This window comes from Hyalella azteca, unplaced genomic scaffold, assembly GCF_000764305.2.
Source record: "Hyalella azteca isolate HAZT.00-mixed unplaced genomic scaffold, Hazt_2.0.2 contig15387, whole genome shotgun sequence".
In the NCBI taxonomy this organism is placed as follows: domain Eukaryota; kingdom Metazoa; phylum Arthropoda; class Malacostraca; order Amphipoda; family Hyalellidae; genus Hyalella; species Hyalella azteca.
The window spans coordinates 23,454-45,081 of NW_025945243.1; the positions used below are offsets into that span (position 1 = coordinate 23,454).

At 38.5% G+C, this 21,628-nt stretch overlaps 2 protein-coding genes across 3 annotated transcripts; one reads left to right on the forward strand and one right to left on the reverse strand.

Annotated features, from left to right (window-relative positions):
- Positions 1-1,905: 1,905 nt before the first annotated feature.
- On the forward strand, positions 1,906-12,934 carry LOC108672845 (dynein regulatory complex subunit 4). Its single transcript, XM_018160593.2, has 13 exons — positions 1,906-1,975; positions 2,342-2,472; positions 2,659-2,801; positions 3,765-3,887; positions 4,452-4,569; positions 6,197-6,340; positions 6,684-6,821; positions 6,985-7,107; positions 7,608-7,775; positions 8,116-8,202; positions 9,547-9,654; positions 9,886-9,987; positions 10,657-12,934. Exons 2-13 carry the CDS (start codon positions 2,470-2,472, stop codon positions 10,765-10,767), a joined length of 1,368 nt encoding a protein of 455 aa, XP_018016082.1. The 5' UTR covers positions 1,906-1,975; positions 2,342-2,469; the 3' UTR covers positions 10,768-12,934.
- Positions 11,143-20,515, reverse strand: LOC108672846 (protein NipSnap). 2 transcript variants are annotated; one of them, XM_018160594.2, is made up of 7 exons: positions 20,364-20,515; positions 15,910-16,089; positions 14,780-14,942; positions 14,375-14,515; positions 14,079-14,205; positions 12,937-13,116; positions 12,006-12,071 (listed from the first exon to the last, which is right to left on the reverse strand). In XM_018160594.2, exons 1-6 carry the CDS (start codon positions 20,426-20,428, stop codon positions 12,968-12,970), a joined length of 825 nt encoding a protein of 274 aa, XP_018016083.1. In that variant the 5' UTR covers positions 20,429-20,515; the 3' UTR covers positions 12,006-12,071; positions 12,937-12,967. The 2 variants fall into 2 exon arrangements, with proteins under 2 accessions (XP_018016084.1, XP_018016083.1); XM_018160595.2 differs by lacking the exon at positions 12,937-13,116 and having other exon boundaries at positions 11,143-12,071; positions 20,364-20,514.
- Positions 20,516-21,628: the final 1,113 nt, after the last annotated feature.

The window sequence follows — 21,628 nt, forward strand, 5'->3', positions numbered from 1 at the left end:
GATTACCGCCCCCCTATCGCCCCCCTATCACCCTCTTCTTCCTTACCGCCCCCCAAAATCTTTCCACCGCCCCTAGAGGAGTGATATCACCCACTTTGGGAACCACTGCTCTAAACATACCAACTAGTACCTAGTGACTGCGTGACTGACTGCACTGTTCTCATTTGATTCAGACCAATTAACCAATACTAAACATGAACTGAATGACAACCAAACAAACCTCAAACGACTCGAAACAAGACTTATGTTATGAAAAAAGCTAATACTGTTTGAAATAAACATGTAAACAATTCAAACATTTCATTTCCATTCACTGCATTTAATTATTTTGTATACAGTTTTATCATTGTAATTGTTTTATTTCTAGTTATAAATTCACATATTTAAGATTGAATAAAGAAAGATTAATAAGATTGAAATTAAATATTTTAATTAGAATACTCATATTAGAGTGGAAAATCTTTCTAAATGCTTAAAAAGGTCAATACAATCTCAACCAACTCTTCTTATATAAGCTAGCTAACACATGGAAATTGTATAATGTGATTAATATATAACAAATAGTCAAATAGTTAAAGACTACTTATAGCCTTATAAGAATGAGCTAAGCTGCTAGAGTGCTAGCTACGTTATATGTGCAATGTATTGCAACACTTGATGGCTGATGCCTCTGTACCAGTACCAAAAACATACAAAACATTAGAATGTAATACACACTAAGACTAAAGGAAATGGCTTTATATTCCAATTTGTCATAGTACATTTATTAATTTATTATTTATACTAAACCATGAATAACAATACCTCAAAATAAATTGAAGACTGCCACACAATATATTATAATATATATAAAAAAATAAATAAAAATGAAGTGATCTAATCAAATGATTTGATCAGTAGCCTATGACCAAATCATTGCCAACCCTGGCACAAGACTGACAAGAGGAAGATGATATCTAACACATTTTAATGACATGACTCCAGTCTCCAGTTAGCCTAGCTAGGTATTTGAATGATCTTACAACAATTTCCTTTCAGCATCCTCAAAGGCTCAAAATACAATTAAGTAAAAAGCCTTAGTAAGTTAGTAGAGGAAATGAGCCAATATGAAGATCATTCAAAATACTATTTGTAATTTTGGAAATAGCCTAGGGCTAGAAGCATTGTCTGCCACTGGCCACTGCCACTGCGGCACTGCCACTGTGCCAGCTGATATTAGGCTAAATAAATTTCCTGTTGAAAGTCATTAAGTCAATAGAATGCCAATTATTTTCACTAAATAGTTAACCTATTAACCAGTCATTTTGCCATTGCAATCCAATTTGGAAAATCAGATAGAAGTTTCTTAAAATGACAGGCAGGTAAATAGCTACAATTTTCTCGCAAAGACGCAACTTCGCAAGCTGAGCAAGGGCCCTTGCAAATTACAATCATTACAATGGTCAACTAAGCCCAATGGTCCGTCCCCATGGTCTCATCGGCCATCGCAACCCCTTCTAGAACATGTGGAGTTTCGAAATTGATATAATTAAATCAGTAAAGATTTGAACTTAGAAATTCCTTATTTACTTATTTAATTAATCAGTCTGCGACTCTGCGTCGGTGTCAGCTGACTGCAGACCGACGTCAGACTCGGACAACTGTCCGCTTGGCCGGCTTGGGCTTGGCTCGCTGTTATGCTCGTCAGTTGTTTTCCTGTCTAAAATCTCCAACTTTAGTAAACGGCATCAATATGGTAAAATGATATGATGCTGTAGCAAGATGTCGTGCCCAATAGTAGCAAAAACTAAAGTGTTACATAGTGATTTATTTCTTTGAATGACGTTGAACTTTGATGATGATATAAGTCCCTTATAGCTTGAACTAAGCTCTGGGTTTTACCTTTAGTTCATCTATATACCTAGTTTAAAAAGAAAATCACAGTGCACTAAATTCATGCGCTGTATCGTCGCACATATTTTTTTACTTCATCATGGTAAGCCGTTGAACTACCATTTATTTTTTTGCTGAACATTTTCACAAAAATAAGAGAGAGATGTGAAATAAAAAATATACATAGCACTTTAGTTAGCCCAGAATGTCGGTGATAAAGTGCAAAAATCTATGCTATTAATTGTTTATAAACTCGTTTTAATAGCAAGAAAGACTTCTTATAATACAGTTATGAAAATTGTTCGTCACACAAAAATAATAAGGAATGAACTATAATCGTCCGGGAATGTTTCTGTTGCACAACTGATAATGTAACAGTAACTGATAATGTAAGAGCAACTGATAATATCGAAAGTATTTAATTTCTAACCTTTTCTTTATTTTCATTTAAAAGTTTTTCTCTGTCTAGGCTAACCTTTGGTTGCCATGGTAATCGAAGAGGAGGGAACGACGCGACACAGTGCATGAAATTACGGTGCGCAGAATAACTGGTAGCCGTCCTCTTGAGTCGTGTGTTCTCCATTTTTCATCAATATCATGGTATGTATCACGAAATTTTTGTCCATAGTTCTAACGATGAATAATTTTAGTCATGAAAAACATGAGGGTTTAACACTGCCAATGCCGAATAATTGAGATTCAGGTTTAAAACGTTGCAATAATTAGGTGCATGTAGCAAAAAAATATAATAAACAAATTTAAGTACAAATATAATTTACTCAATAGACAGGAGCCAAAAAGAAAAGTGAAAAGGGAGGGAAGAGTAAAAAAGGCGCCAAAAAGAGTGGAGGTAACCGCAGCCAAATCATTCTTGATGGTGTACCTCTGGCAGCGATGACTCGTGATCAGCTGGAAGGTCACGTTTCCAGGTGATAATAAGCTACCAGTACAAGATTAATAATGCCTAGTATTAGTGATAGTATCATTATTTTAATCATCAGATGATCATTACAGCTCATATACTGCTAGGTATTTAATTAATGACATCAGTAGAAAATTATTGGTATTTTGGATGATCTTATGAAGCAAGATGAAAATTAATTTTAGTAAAAACACGTTAAATGTTGAATGTTTGTCCCGATTATAATGGAGTTGATGACCAAAGAGACATCTGATTGGGGCTAGGGAGCGATAGAGCGTGTAATAAATACCTATATTTTAAGGAATATATTACATTATTGAGATTAACCGGTAGTATAGTCCAATCTATTTATATAATTTAATGCACAGTGTGTAACTATATAGAGTCTACTAAGTATAAAATATATAAAAAAAATTTTAAAGACCACGTTTTTCATGTGGACTCAAAAGTAGAAAATAATTTTTATGATTATTGTATTGTTATCGGGAGCTGAGCTTCCCTAAAAGTTTCAGAGCGCTAGCTAATGGGAAAGTTGGTGAAATATTGATTGCAAGATTTGATCATCACAGACACGTAAGTGAGCTAAGAAAAACGTGGTAATAATAAAAAATACGTATGAAAATTAAATTAATGTTAGCTTATTAAATATCACTGAAATAACTGACATCGAGTTGATGTCGATTGAGTTACGTTAAAATCCAGATGCGGAACCTTACACCAATTAATAAAGTTTCTGTTTCGGGAAGTGGGCACTGGTAAATGGTGTAATGAAATATAATAAAGTGAATGGCACTGTCCGTAGTACTAGAATGGATATCAATGCGTGTGGTAATAAGGTGAATAGCAGCTCGTTTAGTCATACAGTGTATAGCATTGTATCTAGCAATATGTAACGATGCATAAACAAATTACATCGTCACAACAGTACATGTAGTAATAACGTAACAAAGTAATGTGGTACGGGAGCGAGGCTGCGTCAGGAGCTGGACCGGGAGCGAGAGGAACGAAGCTTCGTGCAGCTCGAGCTGGAGCGCACGCACCGCCTGTGGGAGGTGGCGACACAGTCCCTACTGCACGAGACCAGCAAAGCAAGGTACTGCGTAGTCATTACTTCAACGATGATAGTTCAATTGTTAATGAAAGAATAATTTTTATTTCAGGTATACGCACGAAAATTTATCGGTACAAGTTTGTTTTCATCTGATCGGTAATATCGCGCAACCTCAGCGTGCAGATTTTATGGTTGCTCGTTGAATTATATTATCTTTCTTTAGGGGCTTGCATGTGCGTAACTCTCAACTTCAAAACAACATACGGCTTCATAGAAGAACGTTCACTTCAGAAATTGTATGAAACCCAATGCTTATGTTAATTGATTGAGACTTTAACAATGCCATGTATTTGTATGTAATAGTTAGCACATTTTGGATTATTTAATTTACGCACTATCTGAGGATACCATCCCATTTGAAATCTCGACCGATATGAGACCCAATCCCATTATAAGTTTATAACAAAATGTGATCGAAATGCTTTATGTAGTTTGGTCAGTTCCTCGCAACATGCACGACACCGTATGATATTTTTCAAACGGATTTAGTGCATTAAGGCTAAATACTTCTGGCGAGAGCGTTAATCTTAGTATTATTGAACCAAGGTTGAAGGACGCAGAGATGGCGGCTGCGGAGGAATATCACCAGCAGCAGATCAAGGTGCTGCAGCACAAGATGAAGAATGTCATCGGAGAGCACCAAGACACGCTCGCTGATTTACAGGTGAACAGTAATTTAAACATTTAGTCACGTCATCAATTCAAAATTAGCAAAGCATACAATAGTGATGTCGGCGCTGACCGCTGAAGAATAGGCCTGATGAGATCTTTCGCCGATTCTTGTACTCTTCTTGACTTGTCCACAGGAGATCTAAATAGAATAGAATAGAAGTGTCGGAACTGAAGAAATAGGCCCATGGCATGTAACCGATTCTTGTACTTTTCGTGACTTAATTCATAAGGGATCCGGCCTTTGGAACCCGATATTTCCATAACTGATGATTGATTGAGATAGCTGCTGGACTTATTGCCTGTGGTCCGTAAGGTGCTAGGCATTTTAAGACTGAACATATGTATCTGCACAGCTTCGTCTAGTCCGTTCTTTAGGGCGTTCATGCTCGGGGTACGCAGCCGTGCACCACTAAATTCGTGCACCAATCAGCCTTGAAAGGAACGCCTAGCATATTTCTAGATGACCACCAATCAGCCGCGGATTAAGCCATCCGTCACCACTGAACGTTGCATCGAATCATCACTTCATACCCTGACTTTAGCTTGAACTGTAACTTGCGGACAACGGACTGCGACCAACCAGTCCAGGTCGCCAGTGGAACTGTATGCATCCTGCAGTGCCGTGCACCACTAGACCGTCAATTTTAGCTCAACATCCGGGGTTAGGTTTCAGAAAGCATAGTTCTGTTCCAAACTCTATCGTCCGCCGGCGAGTGACTTCCGCAGCTTCGCTAAATTACGCAACTTTTAGCTCACAGCATCTGGGGTTAGGTTCCAGATAGCATAGTTCTGTTCCAAAATTTATGGTCGTACGACGCGTGGCCGTTCGACCGTGGGCTGATTCGACACACGGGACAGATACGGACGGCTCCGGCGCGCTCCGTCCGGGTGGTGTAAAATTTTTACGCGTATTGGCAGACGACGCTGGGCCATACGACGCCAGGCTTATTTTCTTGTGGGCTGATTGATCTAATTCAATGGATGTGATCTGTCTGATGGCGTGCGGCTGATAATGTCACAGTCAAGACGTGTTGTAGGCTACGTTCTTCAGGGAAGGGATCTTGATAGTCCATTCGAAGCACGGCAGTGGTGGTCTCCGACAGGCGTCCCGTCATCCGGAAATATGCTAGGCGTTCCTTTAAAGGCTGATTGGTGCACGAATTTAGTGGTGCACGGCTGCGTACCCGGGAAGGTTGTTCAACATGTCAGTGATTCGAAGCGAGAAGGAATGTTGTCGCGTGGATGAGTTGCAAAGCAGTTTTTTGTTATTGCCGTGGCCCTTGGTGTTGGTTCTTGTTTCAAATTGTAGTAATCCTTCCAGGATTTTGCATAAACCATGAATATACTTGTTCACTTCAATTAGGTAGTCAATTGAAAAAAGGCCGAAAGCCGACCGTTATCATGTTCCAAAACTACATTCTCGAGGGTGGTGGTAGACGGAGCTTGGGACCGATCGAGGATTTCAGCCGGTGGTCGTGAATACCACTTCGCCGCACTGTTAAGTAGAGCGGTTCGGACAGGTTTTTCTCTGAGCGGTTCGGACAGTGTGAAACAAATGATCGTATGAAGTTATCCACATTACATTCAACCCTACTAACGAACACTTGGCATGGCTGCAGGTGGCTGGTCAAAAAACTCTTGGCAGTTTACGAGAGGCCAACCAGCGAGAAGAAGCCATGACGATGAAGCAGCTGCAAGAAGTTCACGATAAGATGGCCGAGTCCGAAGCCCGCTACCTCACCACCATTGCCAACCTCAAAGTGGTGAGCAGTTATGATGCAGGTAATGCCATAATTTCTTGTACGGATATTAATTTTTAGCGCATTTTATCATAGATGAAAAAATGCACTATTGTGCTCGCAATGTCCGTCTGTCTGTCTGTCCGTCCGTGACTTCACGTTTTCGTCGACGAGAAAATGCGCTATCTGTCACTCACTGCAGTGAGTACCGAGTTTTTTTTTTTTTTTTTTTGTCAGGTGTACCTCGGCATTTTCTTCATTGATTACGATATAAATTTTCATAACCAAGTTATGTTTTTTTAACTCCAGCGCCACAATATTATTAATAAAGCAAGGCAAAATGAATTGCTACTAATAACTACTCCAGGCCCAGGCTCGGGAACTGCAAGAAGAAAGAGAGAAACTCCGAGCTGAAGTTGCAGCCATTAGCAGGAAACACGACGCGAAACTCGAGGACCTCACAGAGCAACTCGAACTCAAATGCAAAACAGAACTCGAACTGCAGGTCAGATAGTGAAATATGACAAGAATATGGAGTATTCTCTTAAAGTTCGTCCCAAATATACCTCCAGCTTATTATTTGCCATTTTTAGTGGATCTGTTAAAAGCATCTTATTGAACAGAATTAGACAGTTTCATAATCAATAATTATAACATCTTTATTGCAGGAGGCGCGAAAAAATAAGTTCCTGGAAGAAGTGCTGGAAACACAGAAGGAGCGGATCATGCAACTGAAAGAATACTACACAGAAGTTACTGAATCAAATACCGCGGAAATTGAACGACTCCGGGTAATTTGAAGCTATTGCGAGCGTGTGAAAATGGGGAGAGGGTATTGAACGACAAAGAGTGAATCGAAGCAATTGAAAGCGTATGTCGGTATGAGCATATTGAACGAATCGAGGTGCTTGAAATGATTAGGTGATAAAATGTTGGTAAAATTGAAACATTTATTTCTAGCCTCAGGAGAAAATAAAACGTGCCTTTCACCACAGACTGCATTTTCGTAAATTAGAGCAATCTAAGCAGGTGTGAATTTATGATTGTTTACTAACTAATTATGGAAATATTTTAAATGAGAAATTTATAGGATTTGCTGAGTGTCTCTAAAAACAAGACAAAGGATAAACATCGCTAACAATTATATCGATTTTTCCCGACCGACGTACACATAAGTAAGATCATCTTATTTTACGGGCTTATTTTTGAGGGGGAAATGTTTACTTTGTTGTTCTGTTCCTTATGTCAATGCAAAACTGCAGCAGCTTTCAAGCATTTGTTACTTGAACAGGCTAGCATAGAGGAGCAGGCATCGCGGGAGGGTGCTGTGGAGCGACGCATCGCCGCAGTAGAGGAGGAGCGGTCGCGCCTCCGCGTCGAGAACCAGTCCTTGCTCCAGAAGGTGGCAGACTCCAGCAGGGCGCAGCAGCGCTCACAAAATCTCGAGCAAAATCTCAAGGTGGTGCCGAGTATTGTTAAAAAGATACAAGTCCGGAACCTAATTTGAGAAAAATAATGGACGTTTGAATTAGGGAAACGTGGTGATTTTTTAACGACGTTTGAATTAGGGAAATTCACACTAGTCACTTGGGCCAATACTTGAAGAGCGAGGACATTATAATTATACACCGGGGTTAGCTTTGATATGCCATGTTCATGATGTTGGCCTGTGACCAATTCTTCCACCTCAATGGGTGAATTTAGTATAACTAATTGCAGGCTTCGAACTCCCATGCTCCAATTTTGGCGACCTAAACCATTCGGCCACCCATGAACAGATAGTGTTTACGGTACCACAGAGCAGCAGCCGCCGCGTCAAGCAGCTGACGGCCGAGAAACAGGAGCTGCAGTGCACGCTTGAGACGCTCGTGCAGAAGTCGGAGCAGGTATTACTTTAAATTAATTTAGTTTTTAACACGTTTTTCTTAGCTTAGCTTCGCGTTTGTTTGTTTGTTTGTTTATTTGTTTGTTTGTTTGTTTGTTGTTAACATTGACAACGAAAATTAGCCCACTTCTGATTGCTCTAGAGATCTGAAATTCGGCATGCAGGCTATTTTCGCCTAACAATTTCAGATACAATCATAAAAACTAGCAATTAGAGACCTAAATTAGCTTAATTGAGTAAAGTATATATATATAGTATGTATATATTTATATAGTATACGCAGCGCTGACGCTGCGTATCATCGATACGTACGTGAAGTCAAGTAAATTGGCTCGCAACAACGTTTTCATGTGTAGCAAATAACGGACTAAAAAGGAGAAAATAAAATACTTTAAAAAAACTTTTTAAAAAACCACGTTTTTCTTGTGAACTAAAAAATAGAAAATAAATTAGGGCTCGCCCCAAAAAACGTGGGTCGGGCTGTACGTTCACCATCAAATTTCCAAAATTCGTGTGTTGTGTGCTTTCGCTTTAATCATAAATCTGCCCGCCACACGTTTTTTGGGGCGAGCCCTAATTTATTTTCTATTTTTTAGTTCACAAGAAAAACGTGTTTTTTTTGAAAGTTTTTTTAAAGTATTTTATTTAGAAAATCAATCGAAACTCGAACTTTTAAAAAAGGTTAACTGACTGAAATTTCTAACGGAATGTCAGGCGTCATTTGAAAAACACGATCTTGAATAGAGATCCTTATAAATGTGGACCAATGTCCCTTACAGCTACAGGTGCAACGGTATTGTAGTTTATCATAGCCGAGCAGCCCGTACTTATACCAAAATAAAACTGAGGCCATCATTGCTCATACAAAAATTCGATTAAGTGATCGAGCAACCGTCCGTGCAGACGATTAGGTGACTGAGCGAGCAACCGTGCAGAAAAACGTTATTTTAGCTTTGGTTCATCAGTAAGCCTAATTTGAAAAAAAAAACGACCGCTAGCCCGTTACGCCGGCGAGTTCCTCGCTAACGTTAGCTTCCATGACCCCAATCACAGGAAGTGTCATGGCGAGCGAGTGACGAATCCGTTGGCGACTTAGTTGTCCATCACATTCCCTTCTTTCAGCGCTCGTGACTGAGCCCCAGCATGTTCACTAACTTTGTGCAAATCATCAAAATTTTGAGACAGGCAGAGGCCTGAAAACTTTACTCATGTGGGCAGAATTTTCTATTGTATTTCAAAGCTGGTTCCTCAAATCGAAATCTAATATTTAGTTTAATGTAGAATTAAGCTAAATAAGTTCAAGCAGAAATTTGCATTCTTATACAAAATCTATGACTTGCTGCAGCTGGAGGGTGAGCGCGACCAGCTTTACGAGCAGCTGGTGACGGTCGTGGGTGAAGTCCGGCAGCGCAGCGAGATGAGGAATCTCGTCCTGGAGAACAAGCTCATCCAGGTTCGGAAATGGGCGTTTTCAACCCTCAGTACAATAAGAGAACTTAAAATGGGGCAGAACCTAAATTTATGTACTATTAAAAATCTAAATGTTGTACACAGTACAAAAATCTGTGAAGTGATCGAAAATTTACGGCAGACTGGATGTATATCAGGTTAACGAATTTAATAACGTTAACGGCGTTTTTATTGCAATGAAAATATTTAGTATGCAGAATGGTTTAAATTGCAGCTGTCAGACCAGCTGGAGAAGCGCGAGGCCGTTCTGTCTGAAGTGTTGGCAGCAACCAGCATGGATCCCGTCTCAGTGGCACAGGTCACGAGGCAACTCGAGGTAGGCACAACGATTACAATAGGGATTAAATCTCTACGGAATAATAATACCGCTTTAATCAAAATTATATCGAAAAATATAACTCAGTACTCACTGCAGTCAGTGACAGAGCGTGCATTTTCTCGACGACGAAAACGTGAAGTCACGGACGGACAGACAGACAAACGGACGAACGGAGATGGCGAGCACAATAGCGCCTTTTTCCAAAAAAATGAGAAAATGCGCTAAAAATTAACGAATACAATCTCTCGTATCATTCAGTCGAGGGCGATATTATACTTAAATGAGGTTTCTTCCAAAATATGACATTAGATAAGGTTCTCGACCAATCCTTTGTAATGATCCTCATTGAATTAATTGAAGCAACTTTCCCTTCGGGAACATATAAACAAACCCCGTCGTATTTACCAAAGCAGCACCGTTCCAACTTTTAAGGAATTCCTAGGTGCTCTTCTAGATCGTTTTCTATTTCAGAGGTTAGTTCCACATCACTTAGTGATAAAATGAATAACTTCGAAACACAGATTTCATTACTTCACACAGTTCTCGCCAGGCTAGCATAATTTTTTGAGCGAGACTAGAAACACAAGTGACAAGTGCACCCTTTCTAAATTCGCTGGTTCAACTGTTCCAATATGCAATCAATGTAGAGAATGTTTTTTTTTTCAGGGCATCATACAAGAGAAGAATGAGAGCATCTCCGCTTTACGCAGTGAAGTTGCTTCTATCAGGCGCCTGTACACCGACCTCCTGGACAACGATCAAAGTCGCAGCAAGTAGCTGGCAGCGCTCGGTCCAGAGATCAGAAATACATTGATTTTCTAGCGTTAAGATCGAGCCTCCAACATCGCGCCAATCACATCAGATTGTGTACGATGAATTCCTCGAGACATCAGTATAGTGACGGCGATGCGAGCAAGAAATTAAAAACTAGATGAGCCAGAGGCACGCAACCGATGTTACTGCTGGAAAACAGTGTTGTAGTAAAGGTGGTTGTAGCCGATAATCAAATTTTCGAAAAGCCTTAACACTTGTCAATAAGTAGCGAAGATTGTTTTAGTGTTAACATAGAGCCTTCTGCCTGCCGCTTTGTGCAAGCGGCGTCCAAATAAATATAAATTCATTTCGCTTCAGCCCATGTCCAAAAAATCTTCACACAGAGAAATAATATTTATTTACAATCATTTGACAATCGAAACATTCTAAAACCGAATAGAAAAGCGGGCGACTATCAATTAAGGTTTCATAATGATGTCCGGCACGATGCAGGACTCTACGATTCATTAATTGCACAGAAAACGAAACAATGTAAATAATAGAAGCCGCATAACCGCTAACTAATGGCACTGACCTCATTCATGGTCTAGGCTCTAGACTCTAGAAGCTAGCAATTAACACTGATAATTAATTATTCATACAAATTCAGGCACAAAAATTTCTAGGTGACTTATTTTATGTACATTCTTGGTGCTCTTGATGGATCATTGAGTCCCAAAATCGTTACTTTGAAATTACTAAATTACTTTGAATTCAACAAACGCGAAGACCAAACATTAAGTAAATGAACGATTTTGTTAGAAAGTTCAGATCACTCGGGGGTCATGAATAGTGATCCAACTTTTCAGAAATTATTTCACAGTATTAGAGTATAAATGAAACTCTGCAGAATATTTAGTACATCGCAGAAACTTCGGTCTATCGATAGGCTCCTCCAAAATCTAAAAATATTCCCCTGAATTTTAGCACTCGTCAGAATCAAACGGCAAGCAAAGAAAAAAATGAAAACGAACTTTCAGCATATTATAGAGCTTATACGTTGTGTGACAAGGTACCAATTAAGCTCTCCTTTCACGGTACAAACTTAAGCTTCAGTAAATTTGCAGCAACATAAACGCCGTTTAGATCATCCGTCTTTAAAGTCAAGACTGGCGTCTCTCAGTTGGTAGGGCTGAAGTGGTTGGGGTAGAGAATCCTTGTGTGCATCTCCCGTATGAGCGGCACGGTGTAGGCGACCACCTCGTCCCAGCCAGGGTGTTGCCAGGCGTCCTCACGGGACTGCTTGCGATGGTCCATGTCCGAATAACCTAGTTAATCAAACCGGAATGAAATCAATGCAAAGCAGTGCTTTCTGGGTTTTCAACTTTGATAACCCCAAGTAACTTATCGGGTGTTCGAAACTCCACCAAGAATCTTTCCTAGAAGTGGAGTTCAATTTAGCTATAGATGACTATGCTAAAACTTTGTATCTTTTTTATCTCCGGACTGATCAATTTTTTTCTACTGGACAGAAAGTTGTAGGCATATAGCAATACCCCGACTCAAAGGCGGTAATCGTTAGTCGTAGTCGAGAACGATCATTCGTATGAAGGAAATTGGATCATACAGTTTCGTTATGAAAGTTCATCCAAAGTAAAATATTTAGTTCCTCATTACAATTACTACTGTCAGGTCTGCCCATAAGGAAGAAGAAAGCGAACAATTAGTACAGTAGGTCTAACAGTAATTGTGAGGTAACCCTCGTACATCATGTAACTAATAATCTAGAGAAATAAAGACAAAATTAATTGAAATCGGTGATGAAAAAGGTCGAAAAGCCATGAGGCATTGCAAAGGTAATTAAGGAAGGCGGTGTTTAACTAAATAAGCAAAACTAAAAAAAACTCTGCTAAAACCTTCATGAGCAGAACTACAGCTCTGAAGTAGAATGCGTCTACAAAAGCTACAACAGTCATGCCAAAACTGTTCTGAGGTGCAAAAAGAACACCTTACCTCGAACACACGGCCTGCGTCTACAGCAGCTGCTGCATGACACTTTTAATTCACATATGTACAATTGCAATACCCAAGTTTCAATTCCCTTAATGCTATGCCATCAATTAAGTTAAGGAATTTTGCAGAATAACGTAACTCGAGGGCGATTTTTGTCTCATTTACCCGTTGAGTTCTTACGTTGAGGTCGGTAGGTCCGAGTGTAGAGAGACTAGTGAGTGGGACTGAAGAAGTTTGGGTAGAGTATTTTGCTGTGATATTCTTCTATGAGCGGTACAGTGTACGCCACTACTTCGTCCCAACCCGGCTTTCTCCAGGCGTTCTCGCGCTGCTCCTTGCGAAGTTGTAAACTTCCGTAGCCTGGGTAGCCAAGCATTTCAAGTTCTTGAGCTAGTTTCAACTTCTAAAGTTCTATTACTTCAACATCACGAGCTTTCAACACTGGGCAGTTTGGTATCAATAGCGTATGCAAAACAAATCAAGGTAAACACAGTCTACAAAGAATATAAAAACATGGAGTTAAAAAATCTGGGAGAGGATTTTATGCAGAAAAGGTTCTAACTAAATATTTAACTGACTGCATTGAGAATGCTTTAAATTATGAGAAAAAAAATTGAAAATTTAGCTCAAATTTTGAGCCTGCAGATCGATCTCCTTGACCGTGGTCACAAAACATTGAAATGAAAAAATCACGAGACAACAAAAAAACAATTGAACTGCTCAATAGAACACAAATAAAGCTTGGGTATAAAATTTGGGCAAAAGCAGCATGTAATAAATGGACGGAAAACGGTTATAGGCGTGAACTCGCAACACAGATCAACACACACACATACGTGCAAAAATAGAAGCGATTGATTTTCCGAACGTTATCAGGAGTAAAAATTTTTATCATGCTTTGGAATGAATTCTAAAAAATGCCCCCAAAATAAACAGGTGTATAAAGTGCATAAAAATGAGACTGGCCTAATGTTTAAGAAGTATAGCATAAACATCAGTAAGCCGAGAACGGCTAAACCATCATTAAATCACAGCCAAAAAGTTGAAAAAATAAATGGAGCATAATACACTACGCGGAATGAGGCTCATGGCTCTTTGTAAGGGGCCATTGTTGCGGAGCCGAGAATACAAATCAAACTACCTTCTACTGAATCTGGCGGACGAGCGAGATCAAAATCGCTATGAAAGGTCTAGATCTGATGGACGTCAAACCCTCACGGTACCTGAAATGCGTTATGTATATATTATCAACCCAAAGTAATCAAAAAATATCTGGCGCAAAGAGTAGGTGTTGCTTGCTGGACTCGCTGGGTGATACGTACACCAGATGTGATGAACGTTGTAGAGACGGCCGACCTGTGAGAAGAAACCCCCGAAGGCTTCGTTGTTGCTCTGCCTGAAGGTGATGGCGCGAGCCCAGTTGTTGCCCCACTCGATCATAGTTCCAGGCTGTAGGAAATCGCAATTAGTTCCACATTTTCCCGTTCCGTGTCAACTTTTACTTCAGTCAATGATAATAGTCCTAACTATTTCAAAACAATAATTTTTTAAATGGAGTAGATCGATTAGAAAATGATAATCGATAATAAAGAACATTTAAGAATAAGAGGGTACTTGCCTTAAGGAAATATGACCTAATTTCATAGATGTTCCCTCCTTGCCGCGGCGTCACGAGGGGCCAGAAGCTGAACGAGAGCAGGTACTGATTGGAACGCGATCTGAGGTGGACGTTGCGGTCGCTCAGCAAATTTTGAATGACCTGGACACACGAAGCTGTATTATTTAAATATATTCATATCGAAATACAAGCCGGCTCAGATACAAACAGCAGTAAACGAAAAACTAACCAGACTTTCGAGATAAATGCACAAATTGAGCCCATTTGGGGTAATATTCAAGACACAAATCTATTTGTAAACGACATCTTTTCAAACCATAACCCATCCTACAGAATATCAAGAGATAAATGAAGCATGAGATTACCAGGAGCATCTTTTAAGAGAGTAAGAGATAATTTCCAGACCGTGTCCTCATCCATGAGTCGCTTGGCCTGGTCAATGCTCTTGTAGCCACCGTCATATTTCCAGAGGTGCACGCACTGATCCTGGTCGCCCACACCCACAGTCCATGAACCGCACAGCTCCAGGTGCAGGTTCCTCTCCTTCACTTCTTGCACGTACTGATCGCTGTAACAACGAGCTTCGCTTATTCCTGTCATCATATCATTATAAGCTGCTTATTCCTGTCATATATATTAAAAGAGCAGTAATTTCACTCCCATAAACTTTGATCAAATATGATGCTGATGAGCAACAATATGAAACACTACTAATGCCTGCCCTGTAAATAAAAAACAAAGTTTCACGCACGTTTTCTTTACTGTCTTACGATGCATTGAACTCAGCTCATCCCTCAGTTAATCCTAGAGCTTTCCATTTACTCCCTCTAAAATATACTAGATTTTAAATTTTATCAGTTACATTAATTTTAACCCAAGCAACCAAAATAACAGCAGAAAGTAGGATCGACCCTCAAGTGTGCTGTTTTGAATCGAGCGTGAAGCACGCTTTTGAATTGAGCCTGATGCAAGCATTTACATCAAGCCAGAAGTGAGCTCTTGAATCAAGCCAGAAGTGAGCTCTTGAATCAAGCCAGAAGTGAGGCTAGTGAGCTCTAGAATTTTGCCAGAAGTGAGCTCTTGAATCGATCCAGAAGTGAGCTCTTGAATTGAGCCAGAAGTGAGCTCTTGAATCGATCCAGAAGTGAGCTCTTGAATCAAGCCAGAAGTAAGCTCTTGAATCAAGCCTGAAGTGAGCTCTTGAATCAAGCCTGAAGNCTGAAGAGAGCTCTTGAATCAAACCTGAAGTGAGCTCTTGAATTGAGCCCAAAGTGATAGAATCGAGCCTGAAGAGAGCTATTAAATTAAGCCAGAAGTGAGCTCTTGAATCGAGCCTGAAGTGAGCTCTTGAATTGAGCCTAAAATGACAGAATCAAGCCTGAAGAAAGCTATTAAATTAAGCCTGAAGAAAGCTATTAAATTAAGCCTGAAGAAAGCTATTAAATTAAGCCTGAAGAAAGCTATTAAATTAAGCCTGAAGTGAGCTTATGAATCGAGTCTCAAAGTTGGTCCTGGTAAGCCATAAAAGAACTTACTAGTTTTTCAGATACTGTGCCACGGTGCCTGGCTTGAGGTTGTGTGTCTGCAGCTCATAGATAACTTCCTTGTCCGAGAGCATGCGCGAGTGGGACTCCTTAGTGGGCTCTATTTTGCGCACCAAAAGCTTGTTGAACCAGCCACCATCTTGACTGCAGCTGCTTGTGCTGCTCACACCTCTGGAGAAAGCACCAAAACAATAAATTAATCATAAGTAAGTCAAGGTAAAATATTACATATTCAGAAGTATTTTGTTGAATGAATTCATATACGTAACAATATGAAGTTCAATTCATTAGTTTAGCTTTCCAGCCTTTTGAAAGTTATATTCCTGATAGAGAGTAAGATTTAAGGTAGACATTCAACTACAACAGCAATAATGTCAGTGTATATTGTGTTCATCTTTTATGCAAATTTTCAGTTTGATTGGGGTATGACCAATATCTCAAGAAGTGTTACAATTCAAGTTTTTTGCCTGAGCTTCCAAATTCCTTAAAGCAACTCTCTGGTTATTAGGCATAATGCCAGGTGCACCAAATATAATATTACTTAATACTCCTTTAATATTCTAATCAACTAACCCTACTGTCTTACACTACCGTATGCTTGTTGATAGTAAATATGTACATTAGTACCCATTAATGGTTCAGTTCCTGTTTATCTTTAGTATTTTAATGCCAAAATAATGTTTATTCATTGATAGGGGATACTTCCAGCACTTGGCAATGCTTTTGACTACACCTAACTCCTGTTTAATTGAATATTAAACTCACCAGGACAATGCTCATTCTCATTGTTCTTTAGTACCGTCAACCGGGGCTACTCGGGACGGTTTTGAGCGTTTTTTGTTAATAACTTCTTACGATTAAACATTTCATAAACAAGTTTAGGCTCATTTTATAGCTCTTTGCGAGGGCTATCGAATGGCATCTTCAAAAAAATTCCATATGCTATTCGTAAGGTGCCAGAAGCAAAAAAAGAGTGTCCCGAGTAGCCCCGTCGAACGGGGCTAATTTTTTGCTACAGACCTTAGCAGAAGTAACTTTTCAAAACAGCGTTTTTCACCATTTTTTCAGGAATTTTTCAAAGCTAGTAAATGTCGTATTTTTCGACTACCTTTATACTACATAGATAGGAAAATTGTTGACGTTTACGCCACTATATTTAGTTTTGCAATATTCCAATTAGTTTCGCTACTATAACAGTTTTACGCCGTGTCAGAGGTGCGTCCCGAGTTGCCCCGCCAGTCCCGAGTTGCCTCGGTTGACGGTAATACAAATGTATCAAGATTTGTAAATATTTCCAAATTAATTTCTGAAACTTCTGCAAGGAGATTTATTCTTACCACTTGCTGTGATCTTGAACAGCCAAGCCTTAATCCATTGATCTTATTTAAAAATTATTTCTCAAGACCCAAACACAATCATAAGTTATGATCAAATTTTGGACAATAATTCTGATGAATTCAAGATTGTAAATTATTACATTTCAAGCAATATATTAAATGGTATCAAACAACTTTATTGATTGCAAGATTGTATGCAAAGTAAAATTGAATCTGGCATAAAAGTTCCTTTCACTTGAATATTGTAGCTCAATTTTGGGTCATAATAATTAAATCAACTATTAAAAAGAGAAATCTCAGGGTTGCAAGGACAAATTTTGATTAAATTTGAACCCACTCAGCTCTGAGTCACACATTTTTATGGTAAAATTTGAAACTGTTGTCCACTTTTCATTAAAATGACAATATATTTACATTAAAAATTACATCATAAGCTTTAGTTGTCACCTTCTCTGGAGCTGCAAGATCCCTGCTAGATGGATTATCTTTCATTTGTTTTTGTAAAATCCTAGGTAAACTTTTACTTTGAAAATAATTTTTGAAAACTGCAGGCAAAATTACATATAGTCAAATGGGGTAAGACAGGATCACAGCCTTCATGGGGCAAGAAAGGACCAGCCCATGGCATGCACTCTAATTGCACTGAATTCAATTTGACAAAAGAGTATGTTAGAGCAATCATTGCCTATCATTTCAGTGTTTGTTTCAACCCTTTTCTGCAAATAATGAATTTCTGGCTATATTTCAAAGAAAACCTATGTAAAGAAGGGTCACAAAATAGTACCCCCTATTTGGGAAATAAGCTCTGTCTAATGACAAAAAATTTTTTGGCCAGGTTTGTGGATGTAGGCAGGTAACCTCAAGTAATAAGTAACTTTTTAGATATACTAGGCATTCCTACCTGCTACCATCACTGCCTGACATGTATTCTAAAATGGGGTAAAATAGGACCAGAGATGGGTAAGACCTGTTGATCCTGTTTTACCACACAAGTGGCCCTATCTTACCCCACACATGGTCCTGTCCTGTACAGTTTATCAAAAATAGTTTTGATCTGAATATATTATTGTGTAGTACATGGAGTATTTTGGTCAAAATTTTTATCTTTTACCCAAACTTCATTATAACTTGTTAGCTTTTTTAATTAGAGAAATTTAGTGCACTATTTTAGTGCAATTGCATCAAAGGGATATAGAAAATAGGAATGTCTATTCCCATTAGTGAGCTGCAGAACTATGTGCAAGATTGGCTGGGGGAAAAATCACTGAGTGAAACATGAAAAATAATTATGATCATAACTCTGTGAGAGGGCATGAGCTATGTTTGAAGAAGTGCACCACAAATGCAGTTAGCAAGAAAACACATGATGTCTGACACTTGAGTTATTATCCATTGGTTTTATTACCAATTTGATAAATTTTTCAGACAATGACACTAATGGAATATACATGAAGCATTTAGCAGTGCTCTACAATGAACCAAAGCCAACCCACTATTACTACTATCAGTACTATGCTTAACAAAGTTTTCTTGTGACAAATACTTCAATGTGACTGATATTAGAGTTGACTTTCCGCAACACAAAACAGTAACAAGTGGTTGTTTAATCAAATAATGTGTTTCTAGATGGACAATATTGAATATCAGATTTGTACTTTAATTAAAAACCTTGTAACATAAGAATTACCAGTTGGTCCTTTCTTACCCCAGCCTGGTCCCATCTTACCCCAATGGGGTAAGATGGGACCAGCTCACTTTTTTTAATCTGTACAGAAAACTATGTCAGATGCAAAACGTCTGAGTTGTAGCTTAGGAGCCCATTGCATAACTACACCTTGTGATAGGTTTAGGGTTTTTTAGTTATTCATGGTATAGATGCTACAGGCTTGTTAGTGATTTTGGTCCTGTCGTACCCCATCTGACTATATGTAGTTTCCATCATTTTCATGGAAAAATTAGGCAATGGCAATTTGCAATAAATATGGGTCCCATCAAATGGGGTAATAAGGGACGGTTTCAAGCATTTTTTGTTAATAACTTGTTGGCAATTGTTGAAAAAGTGTCTAATCAGGTTGGAAGATACCTTTTTTTTACATATTTGTCACTTTAGAACTGCAAAATTTTGATTATTGGTTAAAATTTCAGAATGTTTCATCATAAAATTGGGTGACCTTGACCATTTATGGTCAAGGTCACATCCAGTCCCCCTATAACTAAAAGAAGGTTGACCTTAGAAAAATGTTGATGGCTCCTACTTTTATGTTAAATTAAAAATGCAGTAAAGATAAATTTTATATATTTACTATATAAAAATATTTATATTACAGAAAGTACCAGTGCAATAGATGGCTCAAGTCACTCATTTTAGTTAACAGTAGCTATCTAATTGTAGAAAAGTACACAATTAGACCATAAGATAAGATTCTGGAATCTGTAGTGTTAAGCTAGCCATTTTGCAAGTCACACACTTCTGCATGCATTAAAAATTCATCACTTTGGAGCCACAAGTCACAACTCCCAACAAGATTTCAGTATAAAAAATCTAGCCAAATCCTGCTGAAGTTGCTACAAGAACTTTTTCACCATTTAATTTATTGGAGGCTTGGAATAACAAGATTCTTACTAGATTAATTAGGTACCTTTCATATAGGCTAATTGCTAACACTTGACAAAAGTTCACAAACAGGCAGCAAAATTCCAAATATAATGAAAAAATATCACTTTTCAGCAGTGATGTTTTAGTAGTTATACTTATTAGTGGGCTAGAAAAGTAGTGTGCATCATTGTCTACTCTACCTGGCTACCATCCCTACCAGATTAGCCTAGGCCTACCAGCAGAAAAATTCTAATCTTCAACTTTAACTGTATAGTGTATAGGTACATACCATTATCAAAAAGGATTTCAAGACATTCAGAATGATCATATCTCATAGCCTACCTAAAAAGCCTCAGTCCACAAAAATTACAATATAACCTTTTCACTAAATTATTGTGAATAACAATCAATCAGAACCATGAACATTCACTTACGGTTTTTATTTTGATAATAAATATCAGGTTGATCATGAAAAGGTATAAACTATAAATTACAATACCTTATCTCCTCACCGCTTTAATATTTCAGTACAAGCAACTTGCTGTCGTTGCAGCAGAGACGCAATCCTGAGGGCCATTTTTACCGGTTTTAAGAAGTGTTATTTCACGATGAAACCCAGCCGAATTCTGTACCTGCGCCGCAATGTCATCGGAACAAAAGTTATGCAGCGAGAACTTTTCCAAGTAAGAAATTTCAGAACGTGTTAATCTTGTAACTGATAAAGAAAATATTTCTTTCAAAAAAGAGGATTGAAATGTAATTATCTTACTGTACTTTATGTACTTTGAGAAAAAAGTAGATTTTGTGTTTGAAACAGCTGAGATGATTTGTTCCTCCCTTCAATTTCAAGTCGTTTAAAATAAGATGGATCGGATATGAATAAATCATGTAAATGGATAAAAAAAGGTACGATAATGGTTGATTTGAATTGCAATTAAAATAATTCAAAAATAATAATAAAAATGGACAAATGCAATAATTTTTCAGCCAGCTCTCATGCAAATGCTCGAGCCAGCTAGTAATAAAATTTTATTTAATGAATTAGGCAGCGCAATTTGACATTTCATACATTTTTTCTCGATGAAATTACTTTTGAAAGTTGTCGGAATTTTTTTTACTCTTCTATGCAAAATAATCGGCTTAACTGGACCATGGTTAATTCAACTATGAACAGGACTACCTCACTGACGTTTGTCGTTAAAAAATTTATTTAGAACTAAAAATACATTTTCTTTGAACTTATTACGCATTCCTGCTTCAAAAATAAAAATTTCCGACGTTTTACTGGACCAACCGCACGCTTTAACGCTAAGGAGCCCTTGGTTGAACTATATTAGGTTGACCCACGAGAAATTCCGTCTTTCAGTTCAGCTTTCTCGTTACGTCACTTTGATCGAGAAACGTAAACGAACCCGTCATTCCCATAACGGATTGGTCGACTGGTTTGATCGCATTTCAATGGTTGGTTAATGCCCGTGACGTCACTGAGATCAGTGACGTCACAGGCGAATAACGAACTACGCCCGCAAAAATGGGCTTCTGATGGGTCAACCTTATGCTAGTTCAACTACTTTCCTAGTGTTCTACTTTCCTAGACATGCACTCTGAATTCGGATTGTTGCGCAATATCTTTTCACAAAATCACAAAATCGCTTTCCATCACACCTGGTGTTCACCCAAATAAAAAAGTTTATGTCCAAGAATTATATTACAGTCGTTCCTAAGTGTGACAATAGGAAAGTTGTTTACTGTTCTTTCCCTACTTTGGACCCGCATC

Excerpts from the sequence above, each read along its gene's own strand:
- LOC108672846 (XM_018160595.2), bottom strand. The coding sequence starts at position 20,428 with ATGGCCCTCAGGATTGCGTCTCTGCTGCAACGACAGCAAGTTGCTTGT. Across the intron at positions 14,943-15,909 it reads GCACAGTATCTGAAAAACTA|CGATCAGTACGTGCAAGAAG; the intron begins GTAAGTTCTTTT and ends TCGTTGTTACAG. Across the intron at positions 14,206-14,374 it reads TTAGGTCATATTTCCTTAAG|CCTGGAACTATGATCGAGTG; the intron begins GCAAGTACCCTC and ends GATTTCCTACAG.
- LOC108672845 (XM_018160593.2), top strand. Across the intron at positions 8,203-9,546 it reads TCGTGCAGAAGTCGGAGCAG|CTGGAGGGTGAGCGCGACCA; the intron begins GTATTACTTTAA and ends GACTTGCTGCAG. Across the intron at positions 9,988-10,656 it reads AGGTCACGAGGCAACTCGAG|GGCATCATACAAGAGAAGAA; the intron begins GTAGGCACAACG and ends TTTTTTTTTCAG.